This window comes from Chelonoidis abingdonii, chromosome 8 (genome assembly GCF_003597395.2).
Source record: "Chelonoidis abingdonii isolate Lonesome George chromosome 8, CheloAbing_2.0, whole genome shotgun sequence".
Classification (NCBI taxonomy): Eukaryota; Metazoa; Chordata; order Testudines; family Testudinidae; genus Chelonoidis; species Chelonoidis abingdonii.
The window spans coordinates 92,704,638-92,723,387 of NC_133776.1; the positions used below are offsets into that span (position 1 = coordinate 92,704,638).

The 18,750-nt window shown below is 44.7% G+C and overlaps 2 protein-coding genes across 5 annotated transcripts in view; one reads left to right on the forward strand and one right to left on the reverse strand.

The window, feature by feature from the left end:
- Nucleotides 1-10,376, reverse strand: part of ZBTB33 (zinc finger and BTB domain containing 33) — a 33,722-nt gene extending 23,346 nt beyond the window's left edge. Inside the window, exons 1-2 of one of the 4 annotated variants that reach the window (XR_012656415.1) lie at nt 10,266-10,376; nt 7,055-9,449 (exon numbers count right to left, since the gene is read on the reverse strand). The gene's annotated coding sequence lies outside the window, so the exon portion shown is untranslated. Of the gene's footprint in view, nt 1-7,054; nt 9,450-10,258 lie in introns of those variants that run through there. The other 3 variants (XR_012656416.1, XM_032767058.2, XM_075068843.1) reach the window with 3 other exon arrangements.
- A 157-nt stretch (nt 10,377-10,533) lies between these two features.
- On the forward strand, nt 10,534-18,490 carry NKAP (NFKB activating protein). Its single transcript, XM_032767083.2, has 9 exons — nt 10,534-10,943; nt 12,088-12,168; nt 12,588-12,664; nt 12,894-13,010; nt 14,806-14,854; nt 15,314-15,429; nt 15,600-15,675; nt 16,462-16,611; nt 17,140-18,490. The coding sequence occupies exons 1-9, from the start codon at nt 10,597-10,599 to the stop codon at nt 17,312-17,314; spliced, it is 1,188 nt and encodes a 395-aa protein (XP_032622974.1). The 5' UTR covers nt 10,534-10,596; the 3' UTR covers nt 17,315-18,490.
- The last annotated feature ends 260 nt before the right edge of the window (nt 18,491-18,750 follow it).

Below are 18,750 nucleotides of genomic sequence, written 5' to 3' on the forward strand. Positions count from 1 at the left end.
CCCGGGGTCTCAGCTCCTCCAAGGCCTTTCACCAGGGTGGTTCAGCCCTGGGTCTGCGCAGAATGTAAGATCGTGACTTTGGCACCTGTATCGAGGAGCGCCAAGACATGTTGAACCCCTCCCCTCGGCCAGCGGATTACTAGGGGTACGTAGGGGCGTTGATCCCCCGCCACCCTCCTGTATGTGGCTGTGGCCACACACGGAACAGAGGATCTGCCACGCCCTCAATAGGGGCACAGAAATTGCCACTCTGCCGGTGTAGCAGAGGGCTCTACTGGTTTGCTTCGTTCCATGCCCTTTTCCCCTCGCTTCCGGTACTTTGTTTAGCGGCGGGCAGCTGCATCCATCACTTATACAAGTTGGCTTTCCATTGATTTCTTCTCGAGGGACTCCAGCCTGTAAGAGATCTAACCACAAAACCTTCTGGGGCACCTGCAGCTTTCCCTTTTCTTGTCCTTGCCAGCCTGTCCCTTGCTCTGCTGCCCCTTTGCAGCTTGGACGGCCTTAGGCCGTGCCCTGGCCAGGGTGGTCTCCAATTGCATAACGGTGGCAGCTAAATCTCCGACCCGCCCATCCGCTGCCATAACAACCGCAAAGAGCGAGGGCTTCAACTCGTCTCGGGCCAAGCGCAACAGGGTAGCTTTAATGAACTTTGTGACTGGCATGTCGTCTGGTCCGTCCGTACCACCCGTCTCTATGGCCCAGGCCATCCCCAACTGTCGTAGTACTTGTACCCCCTCGACGATGGTCTTCCAGGGGTCTGCTTGTGCCTCCAATTTCCCTACCGATGGGTAGGCCGCGCCTACAGCCGCTGCCAACCAGCGGTACAGGGAGGGCGACTCCTCATTCCCATGGGGCTGCGGGGGGTTGGACATCTGGGCATGTACCTATGAATCTGGTGACAGGACACCCAACTGTTACAGCTCATACCGGAGGAGCATGACTGTATTGCCTGCATTGTCCCAGGCTCTGATCAGCCAGCGCAGGACACCTTTCCCGGGCTCCTGGCGAAATGTCTTTACGATTTTTTGCAATTCACTTGTTTTGAAGGTTCGAACAACTTCCGGTTGCAGCTCGCCGCCCTCGACTCATAGCTCTCTCACAGGATGGGCGTGCGCCACCAGAGGCCTTGGCTCCTCCTCATCATTGGAGGAGGAGGATGAGCCCCAGATGTTACCGTCCCAGGCCTCGGGGTCCCAGAAGGGGGCAGCGGTCACCGCACATACCTGGGCCTTGGTTACCGGCCACCGCCTGAGTCTGAGACTTCGTTTATTTGCAACCCGGGCCACTAAGACCTCACAATGCCTCGTCAATTCCTGGGCGCGCTCCGCCTGGGAGGTGACGACCTCCTGGGCCATGGTACGGGTCTCCACCTGGGCTGTGCACTCCAGCGTCTTTTCTTCCAGGGCCTGCTGTAAGCGGAGCACCTCCTCATCCTGGGCCCGGAAGGCGGTCAGGAGGAGCCACCCTAGCTCCCCCATGGCTCACCGTTCCATCCCAGAATGCTGGTTCGCCCGCAGCCACTGTAAGCCCTCCATCAGCTGTGCGGGGGTAACTCCAGCTGCCTACCGAAATTCCGGCCAATTGGCCGGTGCAGCCCACCCGGCCAGAACCCGCGCTACCGGCCCCCAGCGCTCAGTCTGGGGCCACCCAGGTATGCACTGAAGGGACAGCGACGGCTTCCCTACTTCCCCTACCTTCGGCCAAAACGGCATCATCTCCCAGAGCACCCTGTTCGCTGCGCCAAATGTAAGGTTCTTGGGAGGTTACGGGCCTACCCAGGGTGCTCTGCAAGAACGAGGCCCACACACACTGTGAGTTACTTGGCTTTAATAAAGGTAAAGTGACACACCCGCAACGGGGACTCCTGGCGTTGCTGTCACGGAGGTGGGGAACCCAGCGCACCGAAGCTCGGCCTGGTATGGAGTTCGAAGGCGGGATCGAAGCCTTGCAGCTATATATACCAAATGCAGAAACAGCTTATACATAAACAAATAGGGGCTTTCCACAGGCAGTGTCCGCCCCTTGGCTTAAGGCCATACAAAGCAGTTCTTACCAGCTAGGAGCGGATTATACTGACATGCCGTGTCCTACAGTGACCAGCCGCCGAGAAAGCAGAAATACCCTAGCTAGGCCGTAACACAGTCTTCCACGGTCCCCTACACTCATGTAATTAAAAATACAGTACTGTAAAATTATATTTTGCACATGTACTCTATTATATACTGTACATTACAGTATACATTTATACATATTACTTACAGGGTTGTATACTGTACACAAAACCATGTATACTGTACTTTATGGACAATTTAAGGGATTTTCAAGGGTAATTTTGACTATACACCATTTTCGCCTTACGCGCTGACTTTAGAACCTAACCCCCGTGTAAGATGCGACTCCACTGTACCTGCTTTGCAATGTGGGAATGATCACAAGAGATGAAGTGCAATGGTTAATTGGGTGTTCTCAATTTACATTATTTAGGGGCTATAACTTATAACATCCTGTGAAGAATCAGTGATTTTGTGATGAGCTAATCCTGCTAGAGGCTTGAACTAACACTTTAAAACCTCAGATAGTGATGAGCCACAGGGTTACAACACAGAAGATGCGAGAAGTAATTCTTCCATTCTACTCCGCACTGATAAGGCCTCAACTGGAGTATTGTGTGCAGGTCTGGGTGCCACGTTTCAGGAAAGATACGGACAAATTGCAGAAAGTCCAGAGGAAAGTAACAAAAATGATTAAAGGTTTACAAAACATGACCCATGAGGAAAGACTGAAAAAACTGGGTTTAGACTGGAGAAGAGAAGACTGAGGGGGATATAACAGTTTTCAAATACATGAAAGGTTGTTCTTAACCTCTGAGGATAGGAAAAGAAGCAATGGGCTTAAATTGCAGCAAGGGAGGTTTAGGTTGGACTTTAGGAAAAACTTCTTAACTGTCAGGGCAGTTAAGCACTGGAACAAATTGCTGAGGGAGGTGGTGGAATCTCTGTCATTGGAAGTTTTTAAGAACAGGTTAGACAAACACCTGTCAGGGATGGTCTAGTTGTTACTTAGTCCTGCCTTGAGTGCAGGGGACTGGATCTATTGAGGTCCCTTCCAGTCCTACAGTTCTATGCATTCTTCTGCATCCTGGAAACCCTGCTGGAGTTGGCAAGTACACTCCTAACACAAATACTAGGCAAGGGGAGTTGTTAATACTTTCAGGCAGAAACCAAGCCTGGACGATTATAGCCCCAAAGATTTCAGCAAATGCTAAGCATGTTCAAACAGAGTGAAAATGGAAACTATTTGATTCTAACCACTTCCCCAACAAATTATTGTCTCTAATCTTCCTGTGTAAGCCTGCTGAGAAATTGCTCATAGGCCAGCTACAGCAGTAGCTTATCTCCCACAGCCTCTCAGTTACTGTCCTGATCGCACTGATCTAATGGCTATGGACCCATACCAATAACGGGTCAAATCTTGTAAGGTCCTGAGTGACAGCAAAATACAAAACTGTATGTAGTACAGACGTGGATGCGGTAAAAGGCCTAACAGCAAGTCTCTTTGTGTCTGAGGAGGCCCTTCCTGATGGCTAGACCTATGCTGTAAGTTCTGCAGAGAGCCACCCCACAGCAAGCTCAGTTGAGTTGTGCCTCTCTCTTTTAGGAAGAGCCTGTTTAGTCTCTCTCTGGTTTGGGGTTCTTGTCTGTTATCATTCTGAATATTAAGCAATAAAGTAAAATGTTACCTTGCAGCAAGAGTATTTTATGTTTGTATCTAATTTCTCTTTGTATGTCGTAACCATAGCACTAAGCCCCCTCACGCCCTATGACTATTATTTATTTTTATTATTTGCATTACTGTAGCACCCAGATGCTGTGCAAACATAGCTACTTTCAGCTCATCTCAAGATTTGACCTATTGGTTGCTATACTAGTGGCCTTCAGTACTGTTATGAGATGCTACTGCTTCATCTCTGGCATCTAGCAGGTGTAGAGAGAGTTGTACTAACATGCCTTTCCATTCAGACCCTCAAGAATTGTGATGGGCAGCTCCTCATCAACCAGAGGGTCCCCACCCATAAAGTCATGCAGAGCTCACTGGTGTCACCTCTTTTGCACAACTTATATGAGACTACTGGGGAAGACTGTAAGCTGCTAGGGGCATTGACATGCTGACAAAACCCTTACTATACTGTCTCTGCTATCCTAGTGGCTAAAAGGGATAAAGAGAACTGGACAAATATTAGCTGGCTTGAGCTGAATCCAGGAAAGATGAAGGTGATGAGGGGGATCAGGAGAAGCATTTTTAGGATCCCGGACAAACTATGATTTTTGCCATCGGTACAGGATGCTTGCCCTCCAGTTAAGTGAGGCACAACCTCAGAGTCCCTCTGGACTCAACATTGTTCAGAGACATCCAGAAAGAAATAGGGGCTAAATATGTTTTATCCATCTTCAGTTGGCCAAGAGGCTGTGCCTTTTCCTCTCAGATGTGAATTTTGCCACAAAGATCCTGTCTTTTATTGTTATTTAAAGACTGAAAAATGCAATATAAAATCAAATGTTGTTCTATGAAATTCACAGGGGGCCAAGTTAGTCACTGGCATACATAAGTGCAGCTGCACTGCTGCATGCACCAATGATAAATTGGATCCTGCCCAGCAGGTGAAACTGCCTTGAATACGTGTGTTGACAGTCCCTATGTTCGTTTATCTGATGACACAGTGTTCTGTGTGGAGGGAACTCAACTCAGAAATTTGTTTCCTCGGCTTAGTGCAACAGAGCAGTTGTGTTATTTGTTTACTCAGGCTCTTCCTGCAAGTGGGTTGAGTGAGGAGGCTTGATTTGGGGGGGGGGGGGGAGGGAAGAGTTCTTTTAGGATTATCCTTGATGTGTTGTCAGTTTAGATGTATGTTTTTGGTGTTCACATTTTTATTGTCAATGACAGCAATATGGGAACTATATACATCAATAAAAACCTATACTGGAACCAATTGCTCTGTCCTATCTATAACCCAGATGTCTTAACAGAGTAAATGATAAAGTGGGGGGGGGAAGCCTCCGTCTTAGCATCTACCTTAAAATGGTGCTTTTCAATCACTTTTCTCTCTGTGAAAGGATCTTCTGATTTACTTACTATATGACTGGGGATTACTTTAAATATACTCACCATCGGTTTCTTGTCAAAAGAACAACTGATGGTCTAAACCAAATCATTTTTCTGCCTTTCATCTTTCTCCCTTAAGGAGATAATCTCTTTTCTTTCGCACCTGTTTTCAGTCATAAGCATTAACAGCCAACGTTTCAAAAATAAAATGGTCATTGATTTGCGGGGCCTGTTTTTGGGAGCCCCACTTGAACTGCCTGGATCAGTTCCTCGGAGATATTAGACTCCTAACTCCCATTGAAATCAGTGGGAGTTAAGCAACTAAATACCTTTGAGGAGCTGGCCCCCTTGGGCCTCATTTTCAAAAAGTGCTGAGCATCCACAGCTCCTGAAAATCAGGTTCCAGATGTTTTGTATTAGGCACCCAAAATCACTGGCCATTCTAAAGAAAAAAATGGGGGTCTAAATCTATTGTCTAGCTCTGAAATGAGTTTCTCTTCCAAACCAGCATCAATTTCTCCTTTTTCAACTTGTGCAGAAGGTTTATTGTGATACCTTCTGATTTCACATAGTAAAGACTACATCACAGAAGCACTAGCCACCTCTCTGACCCTCTTCATAAAATATCAAGGTTGGAAGGGACCTCAGGAGGTCATCTAGTCCAACCCCCTGCTCAAAGCAGGACCAATCCCCAGACAGATTTTTGCCTCATATCCCTAAATGGCCCACTAAAGGAATGAACTCACAACCAGGGGTTTAGCAGGCCAATGCTCAAACCACTGAGCTATCCCTCTCCCCATAATTAGGGCCCTATCATATTCATGGTCCATTTTGGTCAATTTCATGGTCACAGAATTTTAAAAATTGTAAATTTCATTATTTCAGCAATTTAAATCTGAAATGTTATGGTGTTGTAACTCTAGGGGTCCTGACCTAAAAAGGAGTTGGGGGAGGGAGGGTCACAAGGTTATTGTAGGGAGGTCGCAGTATTGCCCCCCTTACTTCTGCACTGCTGCTGGCAGCGGCGCTGCCTTCAGAGCTGGGCAGCCGCAAAATGGTGGCTACTGACTGGGAGCCCAGCTCTGAAAACAGCGCCACCGCCAGCAGCAGCACAGAAGTAAGTATGGTATTGCTACCCTTACTTCTGTGCTGCTGCCTTCAGAGCTGGACCCTCGCCCGGCAACTAACACTCTCACCATCCAGCTCGGATGGGCACCTGTGCAAAGAACCACTTCTGTGCTTCTGCTGGCAAGGCACTGCCTTCAGAGCTGGGCACCTGGCCAGCAGCTGCTGTTCTCTGGCCACGCAGTTCTGAAGGCAGTGCAGAATTAAGGGTGGCAATACTACAATAACCTTGCGACTCTCCCTTTTGGGTCAGGACACCCCGCTTGAGAAATGCTGGTGTCCTCTGTGAAATCTGACTAGTACAGGGTACACAAAAGACCAGATTTCACAGTCCGTGATGCATTTTTCACAGCTGTGAATTTTATAATCTTGCCACGGTTGGGACAGAGCCTCTGAAGCTCTTGCCATCTGGAAAAGCTTTAATATATCTATCCACCTCACCCATTCACCATCTGTTTGCAGAAGTTCCAAATTAGAAAGGTCTCTCTTTTTTCTTTGCCTCTTAATTTTGCTTTTCCACATGATTTTTTATTAAAATCTAGAAAGCATTTTGGGGTGTAGTTTGTATATGAAGAACTGCATAAAAGAAAGTAGTACTATAATGCATTAGATGAAACATAGACATGGATCCTGTGCACAATTTTGTTAGAGTATTTGATGGGGAAGATTAGTCTTGGATCTAAAGTACGGAACTGAGAGTCAGATAGTATTGTTGGAATTGAAAAGGAAAATGTTAAATACACTGGCAACAGCTAGTTTATATGTAAATAAATGGTCCAACTGAAACTAATTTTTATCTTGGAAACAGAGGCTGAAAGTGTGACTGTAAAGTACAAATTCAAGGAATCAATTTATAAGTTATTGCAAGAAAAAGAAATAGTTACAGTTGAGCAATACATGGGAAGTTTGAAATTAAACCATCTTTAAGAGTAGTTTTCTTTTTCAAAAAAACCTGTTCAAGACAAAAATATTTAGAGACAAGAGAGCTTTTTTAAAGACTTAATTCTGGGAGACCGGGGGAAAAAATCTGCAGTCATGATAAAGATTTATACTTTATTTTAAAAGAATAAATAAATGTTGATAAACAGGCACTAAATAACAGAACCAACCTTTCCTGAACATGTCAGGAGCCAGAAATAACTACACTGAATACCTAGATTGAATTTTCAGGAACAATGAAAATATGACCATCATTTTAGCCTGGACTACCTCTAGGGACAGAAATGATATTCTATACAAAGGGGAATATTTTTATGCTGGAAACACTACTGATGCCAGAAAGACAGTAGAACACTAATTTCCATGTCTAATTTTTGTTTTGTATTGCAGTATTTTATGTGTTGGTCGGCTTTTGATATTGTTATAAAGCCTGATTCAACTCCCATTAAAGTCTGTGGAAGGCTTTCTGTTAATGTTAGGAGTTGGATCCGGCCCACATGCTGTTTTATAACTGTTAACTAATTAATCCACAGACAACTCTTGAGTGGTAGGTGAGTATTTTAATCACCATTTTGCCAACAGAAAAAATAAAGGAGAGATTCATGGTTTTAGTTTTAGAGGCAAGGGCAACCTCAGAGCTGCCTTCAGTGCAACTGAAAGCTGAGTAACTGACTTCACTGGGTGCTGGAGGTGCTCAGCTGATTTGAAATTCTGGCCACAAGTTAGTCCAGTTCCACAGATAGATTGTGTCAGAGCTGGGATTAGAACTCAGGCTCACTGACCTGTACTCAATTCACCTCTCCCCCCTCACTCTCAGTATCAGAATGAAAGTTGTTTACTTCTATTCTTGCTGTGCTAACTTGGGCAGTGCTTCCACTATATTATTTCAGGGTCTTCCTTCCACTCTGACGGCCTTCAGCTTCCTGGTACCACTGAGCCTTACCTCATGAAGTCCAGGTTCAGCAGAACACAGTGCAGCTTGGTTAGATTTTCCCTGGACTCATTTAGTGAGCCCTACCACCACCATACGTAACATCCTTTAAAAAAAGTATCCTTATCTAATTTCACTAGAGATTACTCAAAAGCATAAGGCAAGTGATGTTCCCTGATGTTTTCACTGTCCTGATCCCCACAGTACTTCTGGCAATGGAAAAGATATCCCAACCTAACTGCATAGAGACATAATATAAGAATAGTGCATAGTGCAGCTCTCTAGTAACTCTCTTTGTACAAGCAAGTCTCATGTAAGGCTATATGATTACCAATTTCAATATACAATTTGAACAGATTTCTTGCTGCTTCCAGATGCTGCTCATACCACACATTATAGATCTGGTAACTGGAACGGTTGTCCAACTATAAACAAAATGTAGATATATCCTTCTGTTTGATTTGATTTTGGCCTACATAAGATGCCATAGACCTTACAGTATGAGATGAAATGCTGGTTTTGTCTCCTAATGTAGACACCTGTCCCTTGAGAACTGGATCAAAGCCACTATAACAACCATCAGATGAAAACAGTTTTTAGTTTTTACCAATTAGGGTTTGACCTATACATGAAAGACTCTATACCACTTATAAATGCCCTCAACCAGCCAGCCCCTGAAGTCAAGTTTTCAAAAATTCTATTTGTTATTTAAAGCCACCTACTTTTAATAACCTTTCTATCCACATATTTTTACCACAGTGCATCTTAGTTCATTGCAAGCAAATGGAAGCAGATAGCAAATTGCAGATTCTCTCTCTCCCCTATGTCCACTTACAGAGAGGCGTTTGTGGCACCAGCTCTTTGGTTGGGGAAGAGGGTTGTTTGGTGTGTGTGTGTATGTAGGGGAGGGTGTTAACTGTTGCGGGAAAACTAAGGAGAAAATGTTGGACCTTGCACTTAACACATGAAAGCAGGAAGATTCAGTCATTCTAATTTCTTGGGGAAAGGAGTTCCATAACCATGAGCTGTCCACTGAAAAAGTGCTGTTTCTACTCATTCTAAATATTGTCCTTGTTGTGGACAGCTCCATCATTCCTGAGAAATGCAACTGGCATAGAAGTCACGGGTGTTAATTCAGGCAGATGAGACACATCCCGTTTGAAGAGAAACTTTGGAGATTAGTACTGTGACTTTGAAGTGTCTATCTGGCATTCAAAGCTTAGTCTGTGAAGTTGCTGAAGGCGCTAGATTGCAGCGATGCACTTCTGCCTATTGATGTTGGCCAATAATATGGGCTGCTGTATTGTGAGGCTTTTCCAGAACTTGCATATTCATTCCCATGTAGAGGGCACTGTAATTACGAAAAGCAAGCACAATAGAGCATGGATCAGTGAGGCAAAGTCTTTTTATTACAGTACTTTTATTTCACTCAAACCCATTATTCATCCCTTTGACTGAAGCACTATGAGCAGCTTGCCCAGTTATCACTGTGCAGCTCAGAGCTTCACAGGACAGGGTGGCGATGACAATGCCAAAACAGCTGCACAACACAGATTGTGGCTGCAGTTACTCCTGTTCTCTTTGGGCACTTCCATCTCCGGCAGATTCCGGCTCCTCCTTATTTAATGGCACCTTTGTGGAGCCACTGATTACATGACCCAGTGGTGCCTCACTACAGCAATGGAAGCGGAGGGAACTAGGGGCTGGGATGGGATACAGAGCCTCTCGCTGCTGCTTGGCTGCCTCAAGTAGTGACTAAAAGCTGTTACCGTCTGATGGCTGGTCTGTGAGCTATGCCAGGGGAGACACTGGCCTCAGGCCGGTTCCCTGGGGGCGAATCAGACCATCCTCACCACTGCGAGCAGGGTCACTGACTCTCCCTTCTCAGCCTTGCTCCTCCAGAGGGGCTGGGGCCTGCCCCGTCCCTGGAACCCGTGGAGGGATCCCCATCTCCTGCAGGGGGCCGGCTGAGCTCCCGTCCCTTCCCTTCGCCACAGGGCGCGCCGAGTCCCCTGCATCCGCGTGGGGGGCGAGGGGGCAGCTCCTGTGCGTGGGGGGCCAGGCTGCCCCGCTGTCAGATGGGGCCGGAGGGGCGCTGTAGCGGCTGCGCTCCTCTCCTCCTTCCCCGCACCGTGTCCGTGTCCGTGTCCGTGTCCTTACCTGGCACTTCGGCCGCTTGCCCCTTCTCGTGCATCCCGCAACGCAACCTGCCGTAGGAACCAAACGACACAGCTTCGTTGCGGTGCGGCGACCTACTGTGCTGCACTCCGAGGTTCCTTTCCTCTCGACACGAGTACCGGAAGGGCTTGGTTGTAACACTCGGAAGTTGTTTTCCCTGGGGGCGGATGTCCATGGCGGTACCCGGAAGTACTGTCAGTGACCCGAGGGAAGCGTGCAGCGACCGGAAGTGGTGTTGCAGGGGGAGGTTCAGTAGTGCGCCACCCGGAAGTACTCTGGGGGTTGCTGCTGGCCCTAGGGTAGCAACCCGGGAGGCCGTGATGGGCCCGGTGTCCCGCTCTCGAAGCCCCCAGGGGACCCCAGGCCCCCGGCGGAAGGGCGGCAGCAGCAGCAGCTCCTCGGCGAGCCCCTCCCCTCCGAGACCCAGCCGCCCCCACCGGCCTGCGTCTCCCGAGAAGCGGGGCAGGAGGTCGCGGTCTCGGGAGCGCAACGGCTTGAAGCACTCGGGCCACCGGCGGAGCCGCAGCTGGTCCCGCTCCCGGGAGCGCACTCCGGGCGGGCCGCGCTCCTCCTCCGCTCACCACGGGCACCATCACCACCACGGCGGCGGCGGGAAGCAGTGGCCGGACTACTACGAGAAGGAGAAGGAGGAGATCCTGCGGCAGAGGCGAGCCCCAAACCCCTGTCGCCCCGGGCTGGCCCCCGACCCGAGCCAGGGAATTGTGAGGAGAGGCAGAGGCAAGAACCAGCCTCAGACACCTCAGAAAGCGCCGTCCCCTCATCCCTGATCATCGGACACCCAGCCCTGGTCCCCACGCCAAGAGCCAGCCCCCAACCCTGGCAGCGCACCCTGGGTCCATCCCACCCACGCTCTGGCTGTATGGTCCCTACCGCCGCCTCTTTCTGTCCGCTGTCCTTGGTCCCACAGACATGAGACCATCCCTTTTTCCCAGTGGAGGAGTATTCCCTACAGTGCATTTTTAGTGCCTTCTCCAGTCTTGTTTTAAATGACCCATGGCTGCTCACCACTTAGCGACTAGGTTCATTGCTTGTTCCACCTTAGTTTTGGGGGGCTCTGTCAGTTTTGCCCATTAAAGAAACTATGTGGGGAAGTAATTAGGAGCCCCAAAGGATATGAAATGATGTAGATTTGAGTCATCTGTATTAATGTAGTGATGCAGCCCCACAGATATGATAGGGCCCAGTGCATTAAACTATCTTGGGTAACCTGTAGAGTTGAGAGGCTTGCAAATAGTACAGCCTACAGCAATGAGAAGTGTGAACATGCAAGGGATTGTTCTGATCAAAACAAAGCATCACATTTTGGAATTTGTCGTTTCTGCAGATTGTCTTCTATTTTATAGATAAGGGTAGCCAGAGAGATGCCTCGTGCAATAATCTGCCACAGATTAGTTATCTTTGCATTTTAGTTTCATCATAACAAATAATGTGTCAAACTGTAACGATTATATCTGCTTCCTAAGATAATTAATTTGGAACATTACAGATGTGGCCAAAAATCCTGTTTTACGGGCTATAGAGTCTGAGGGTTAACTGAAGCTTTCAGAGGTCCACTTTAAAATTTCTTCCTTGGTTACTGTCTCCCTGGTGATTGAGAAAACTAACTTTGAATTAATCTTGGTTTTGGAGAGAATAAACAAATTTTAAATACTAGCGTGAAGAAAATATCCTTTCACCAAATCTAATTTCAGAGACTAGAAATCCTACTAAAACACAAACTACTCAGGTTTTGAATGTCTGTTTGGTGGGAGTAGCACGGTAGGTTTTAATGCAGTTATGTACCTTTACAGGAGATTAAATGAGAGAGAGAGGATTGGTGAACTGGGAGCACCTGAAGTCTGGGGACTGTCACCAAAGTTTCCTGACCCAGAGTAAGTAATTTCTTGGGGGGTATTTCTCCCTCTGGAACTCTGGGCTGGAGTCTTATGCTAAAACAGTATTGATAATAAATGTTACTATTACTTTACAGAAATGTTCTCGTTCTGCTTTCTTTATTCTTTGTAATTCAGATTACACATCTGCAAAGTTAAATCACTAAACAGTCAGAACTGGATATAATTTTTCATATAATCCCAACTGATCAATTGCATGAGGTTTCAGCATGTTGTAGATCAAATAACATTGTCTTGTGGTTCAGAGAGTGACTCAGATATTACTATGTAATGGTTTCTTTCATTACTAACACAGGATCTGAATCTGCAAACAATTATACATGTGTTTGATTTTGGATAAACAATCTGCACTTCAAATCATATTTCATAATATTTAAGATCTTTTTGTTTCTGTTCAGTTCCGATGAGCATACCCCAGCAGAAGATGAGGAGGCGAAATCTAAGAAGAGTAGCTCTTCAGATTCCAGTTCAGAAGGTATTTTGTTTCAACCATAGACGTTGTTTGCACACTAATAGAAGATTGAGGGTTAGAATCTGTTCACCTTACTTACAAAGAACTCTAGTGACTTCAGTAGGACTCAGTAAAGCCAGCATGATAGAGTTCCAGGAGAGGGGGATGCTAGAAGAATAAGAACCAAAAATATTAATCAAGTGCCAGACTATACTCACCTTGCAGGTAACATCCTCTTTTCAAATCTTTACAGAAGAGAAAAAAAAGAAGAGGAGGAGGAAGGAGAAGAAAAGAAAGAGGTCCAAAAGAAAACACAGAAAGCATTCTGGGGACAGTGACAGCGAGTCTGAGTCTGAGCTAAACACCAATGGTAAGAAAACTATATGGTCTGAAACCTTCTATTGTATGTGTTCTTTATAATCATGTTAAATATTGCATCTGTTGTGCTGGCATCCTCACGACATTCTGGGATTTTGTACATTAGTTGCTCATTATGGGGAAAAAAAATCTGTGAATCTGTTGACTGCAGAATACATTCTGAAGACAAATTTTTCTCTTTTCCTAGTAGCCATATAAACTGTAGTGAAGCTTTTTTAATTCCACTTGTATCTGTATTCAGCTCTAATTTTTTCTGACTCTGCTCAAGACTAATGTTGAACAGTTTCCCTTTGTGCCCTTTTCCCATTCCCATCTCGGTACCACCTCTTGTATTTAGAATAGCCTCTGTTCTTGTGCACCAAATCACCACTCCCTCTACTCAAATGTCTCCTTAAAACACATCCGCTAGGAAGTCTCTCAGCCCTAATTCACTTTGTGCAGAATGTGAAATCACAACATTCTAGCCCAGAGGCAATATATAGCCTCTGTTCCTGGACTTCAAGAGCCATTCCCATAGAAATTAATCCCTAATCCTATATTTCAAATTCTTTCACTGATCTGTGGAGTTTGCAGTGTCTCTTGTTTCTGTACAGTTGGTTTGGCCATCAGGGAATGGTACCCTGAATTTAATCCATCAGGCATTTCAGTTCAGGTGGTGATAGTATACGAGTACATTGAATAATATTGTTTTGACATTGCTTGGATGTTGTAAATGACCTGGAATTGAGACCCTCCCATCTAATGCATGGTTACTCCAGGGGGAATTCTGCACTCAATATTGTAGAATTCTGCAAAATTCTACATATTTTATTTGTCAAAATAACAATATATAATCACGCCAGTTTCAATTATGATGGTAATTTATTTCAAAATACCTGTCAGCAAGTATGTCTGTAACAATACAGACCAAAAAAAATTCAGATAATGTTTTTTTGACAGATAGATTCCTTACTAGGCATATTAATACAGAACTTCAAGTAACTCCCTTAAAATACAATACAGAAATGTATTTCCCACACCCCTCAGAAGCAATACAAAGGCTTGGGGGAGTCAGGGGTAACAGAGAAGCTAAGGGAAGGAGCCTGGAAGTGGACCTGGAGGGTTAGGTGTAGATGAGAGAAGTACGAAACATTGGAGTGGGAGGGATTGTTAGGGTGTTGGGGAGCCTCCCCTATACAGACTCTGGCCAACCCCAAGCCTCTCTCATTCAGTCAGGCACATTTTGCCCCTGTCCCCGTGTGTCCTTGCACATACCCCCTGTCCCTGGGTGGCCCTCCGAGTTCAGACCCATACTCCGTGCAGTCACCCCATTAGCTCCTGAGTCCATGCCCCAGTCATTCCCTCCCATTCCATGCCCCGGCAGCTTGATATGCCCCACTCTGTCTATCTTAACCTGGTGCCACTGGCAGGGTGCTGTGATGAACGCAGCTGGCTGTTCTGGTGCCACAGTGGCCTGTGGTGGGTGAAAGACATAACTGCAGCACTTCTCAGCAGAATGTATTTTCTGTGAGGGGAAAAATTCTGTGCCAGACATGAATTCTGCATGTGCACAGCCCCCAGTAGTAGTAGCTAATCACTAAGCTATTCTGCTGTAGGATGAACTGAGGAATTCTGGGGCATTTCTACTTTTATCCCAGGTGAGTAGCTCAATGTTGCATGGCTTTAGTTCTCTCCACCTTACCTTAGCTGCTGTTGTGGGGGGCGGGTTATATTTCCAATAAAGTTCAGTACTGTCTTCATTTTATTACTGTGGGTTTTTTGGTGATTGTCTGTTCGGTTTTTTTCAGATGAGGAAGATAAAAAGAAAACCAAAAAGAAGAAAAAGAAACATAGAAAGTAAGAGCAGTCTCTAAAATATTGCATTTAAAACAATGCTGTTTTTAAATCTGTATGTGTCTTCCATGAGGGGACAGCTCTATTATGGTATTATTCCCTAGCTGATGAGTAAGGAAGAGCCAACGCTTCCGTATCTCCTGTAGTTAAGGGGCCCACGGTATCATGTAATAGCCTCACTTCAGAATCTTCATGACTCTATCTCAGACTAACTGAATTCTGGCTGATGAAGGGCCCAGTCCAAACCTGAAAGAGGCATCTGCCAAAGAATGGTGCGTGGAAGACCCATAATGGTACTTGCTGGATCTGTAGAATGAAATTTTTAACAGATAGATACCGATTGAACCCTCCACTGGGAAGCTGCTTGAAAAATGGATCAATTATGCCTGGCCTTTAGCACTATTCCCTTTTCCCCATTAGGCGTATAAACATCTGTCTGTCTCATCTTTAACTTCATAACAGAAAAAAGTCTAAGAAAAAGAAGAGTAAGAGGAGTAGGAAGAAATCCAGTGATTCAAGTAGTGAAGATTCTGATGATGAAGCACTTCAAGGGGACGATCTCTGGATTGAGAGATCAAGTAGGTTCTGTCTATTTAACACTTCTGTTATAACTCCTAGGTATTCTGTTCAGTAATATCAGTTGCTGATATGTTGATGTCCTGTGCAACTGATGTGACTTAGTCAGGTGTGTGACAGATTTGTGCAAAGCAGAAGGTACAACAACAATATCTGATTATTTGTATTTCAGAAAATACAGATGCTGATAATTTAATTGGACCAGAAGCTCCAAAAATGCATGCATCTCAAGATGATAGGCCTTTGAAGTAAGTAATCATATATGATTTACACGAACAGATCAAATCAAGGAAATTAAACATCGTACATGTACCCATGAGTGAAGCTGATGTTTTCTCAGACTTTCATTTGTTAGGGGCACTAAATCTGTTTTTTATTCTTAAACTGAAAACCTACTGAAATCAGATAGAACTTTCAGTGTGTGTACCTGGTAAATTTTGTTACAGACAATTTGTTACATAGTTTTCAATAGAATGGCCATGTTACAGTGTTATTTTTTCAAATACTTTCTGCAATGTGGTGACTTTATCCCAGCTTGCCATTAAATCAAATTCTCCATTAGCTTAATCAAAATGAATTAATTATAATGACTTACAATCTCTCTCACTGATAGAAACTGCCACAATAAAGAGAAGATGGCTATATAGGGTGATGAATAGCGAGAGGTCAAGTGAGTTCTCTTAGTGACCGTTCCGCTCTAGCTGTCCCAGAGCAACAGTCATGCTTTAGTAAAGTGTCAGCCCAGAGGAAGCCAGTCCTGCAGCAAATGAAAGCTTTTATTACAAACTTCCTTGCTTCGGTTAGTCTGGCAATCCAGCATGGGAGCGAGTATTCCAGTGTGTCGTGTCCAAGAGGTTGAACAAACTATTAAATATGCTGCTGCTCTAGTTGCAGGAAATACATATCACTTAGTTGAGTTCCTAGTGCTAGATTTATCCAGTCTTCTCTGCGTTAGCTCGTGATTTAATTACTCTTGTGACCTCTTCAGTTTGAAACTGATTTTTTTTTTTTTTTTTTTTTTTTTTTAAATTTAGCTATGGCCATGCTTTGCTGCCTGGTGAAGGTGCAGCTATGGCAGAGTACGTAAAGGCTGGAAAACGCATTCCTCGAAGAGGTGAAATTGGCCTGACCAGTGAAGAGATTGCAGCATTCGAGAGCTCTGGTTATGTAATGAGTGGTAGCAGGTAGGGGGCTTTTTCATGATGGTACTTAGAGTGAGATTTACAACTGCGTGGGAGACCAAGTTGAAAGCACCAAAGAGAAATTGCCAAGTGTGTATATTTATGCAACTGTCAAAAAGGTTAAACAGCCTATGACTACAGACATACTTATTAATCTCTGCTGATCTGCAAGTTTGTTAATGTATGTTTTCCCCAAGGGCAAAAATGCTCTGCCGCTCTCCTATCATCTTCCCCTCTGTAAAATGGGGATACTGATTCAGACCTCCTTTGTAAAGTTCTTTAAGGTCTATGGATGGAAAGCACTATATAAGAGCTAGATTTTATAATTGCACTAAAATGTAAATATCGTTTGAGTTGAGATCACTGGAAGCCTGCTGTTCAGATAATAGAGACGGCAGTGTCAGTGAGTTCCAGATAGCATAGTGGATAATAGGAAAGGCAATGCAGGCTGTACAATGGGAGGTGGGGAAATATTCTCCCAAAGAGGGTAAACAGTTTTTTGCTTCCTGACTAATGCAATGTTTTCCTCAGGCATCGCCGAATGGAAGCTGTGCGTCTGCGTAAAGAGAACCAGATCTACAGTGCAGATGAGAAGAGAGCTCTGGCATCTTTCAACCAGGAGGAGAGACGGAAGCGAGAGAACAAGATCCTGGCTAGCTTCCGGGAGATGGTCTACAGAAAGACTAAGGGCAAAGAAGACAAATAACTCCCTTTTTCCCCCCAGTTGTACAGCACGGATTGTAGTAAACAGTGACTAACCTCTTGTTGTGACATGGAAACAGCTGTAAAGTGCTGCAGTGCCTTCCACCCGATGGGACGCATTTCTCAGGAATGGATCCTTTGTATCAAAGAAACAGTTACCCTTAGCAGGCTTTCTTGGACAACTCATTCACCAGCTGTGGGCAACTGCCATTAGGGGAAGCACAGAATCCTGAATGAGACTGAGGAGCACTCAGGGAGGTTCATGATCATACAAGCACTGTATTAGACCTCGATATGGATGCAACAGGATACCATCATCAGCTGAGCTGCTGCTGGTGAAATGAAACAACCATCTGCCATTTATTTTGGTTAATCAGCATGGACAAAATCAGACTAGACTTCACCATTATGAACAGGCTACTACTAGTAGCAGAAATTAAGGAACTCTTAAATGTCCATTTAGATTTGAATATGACTGTTCATTTATGATGTACTTGTGAAAAGTTCTTTACACACTTTACATTTAGGGTTTCCTTTTAGTTGTTTTGATGAAGAACACTCACTTCATGGTTTGTGGGTCAGACTTCATTTGTAAATAGGAATATATTTGTAATTTAATAGATGTTGGCTTCAACTATTTTAAAAAAGAGCACAAGCAGTGTATATTATAGAAGTAGTAACATTAAGGGTCTGGCCTAGAACCTCTAAAAGCCCAGGACACTGAATGAAAGAACTAAGAGCTTGTCTGCTTCTCTACTTAGCTGTACATAGATCTCTCTCTCAGGTGGGGTGCAGTACGAACCAGTGTTTGGAAGTCCTGGAAGTACATAGGTAATAACTGAGGATGGATTTTAATTCCATTTAATTTAATTTGAATTTCTTTGCTCTTGGAAATCTTCTAGATTAAACCCTTATTATTTTAACTCCTTGTATTATAATTTCCTTTTTTTAGTAGTATTAGTCTCTTAAGATTTGAGGTTAGAGGCCTACTCCTGATCAATTCTCATCCAGTATTCCCCCATCGTCATCGGGCTTATTTCCACACTGAGTATCCTGTGTATGCTTTAACTTATTCTTTCTTAAATACTTAAAAAAAAGTAAAACAGTGTCTGGATGTACTTTTAAAATCCTTGGTTTGTAGGTCTGAGGGGTGGAAATACTTACACCCTGCGTAGGTTTCCATAAAAACTTTAGAAATCCAGTTATCTACTTCTGTTGGATTTATAAACCTTGTTTTAACGTAACATTAGTCTTAATCTACCTCTCATCAACTTTAAACTATGTATCCTGATCCTGTAACTCTCTTCTGCTAGCCTTATCCATGCATCTGTGGGGAGCCAGTTGCAGGATCAGGTCCTTAAACTGTCAATGTTAATATTACCCTAATTAAAAACTTGTGTGCAGAATATAGTACGCAGGTACCATTATTGTAGGATCTAA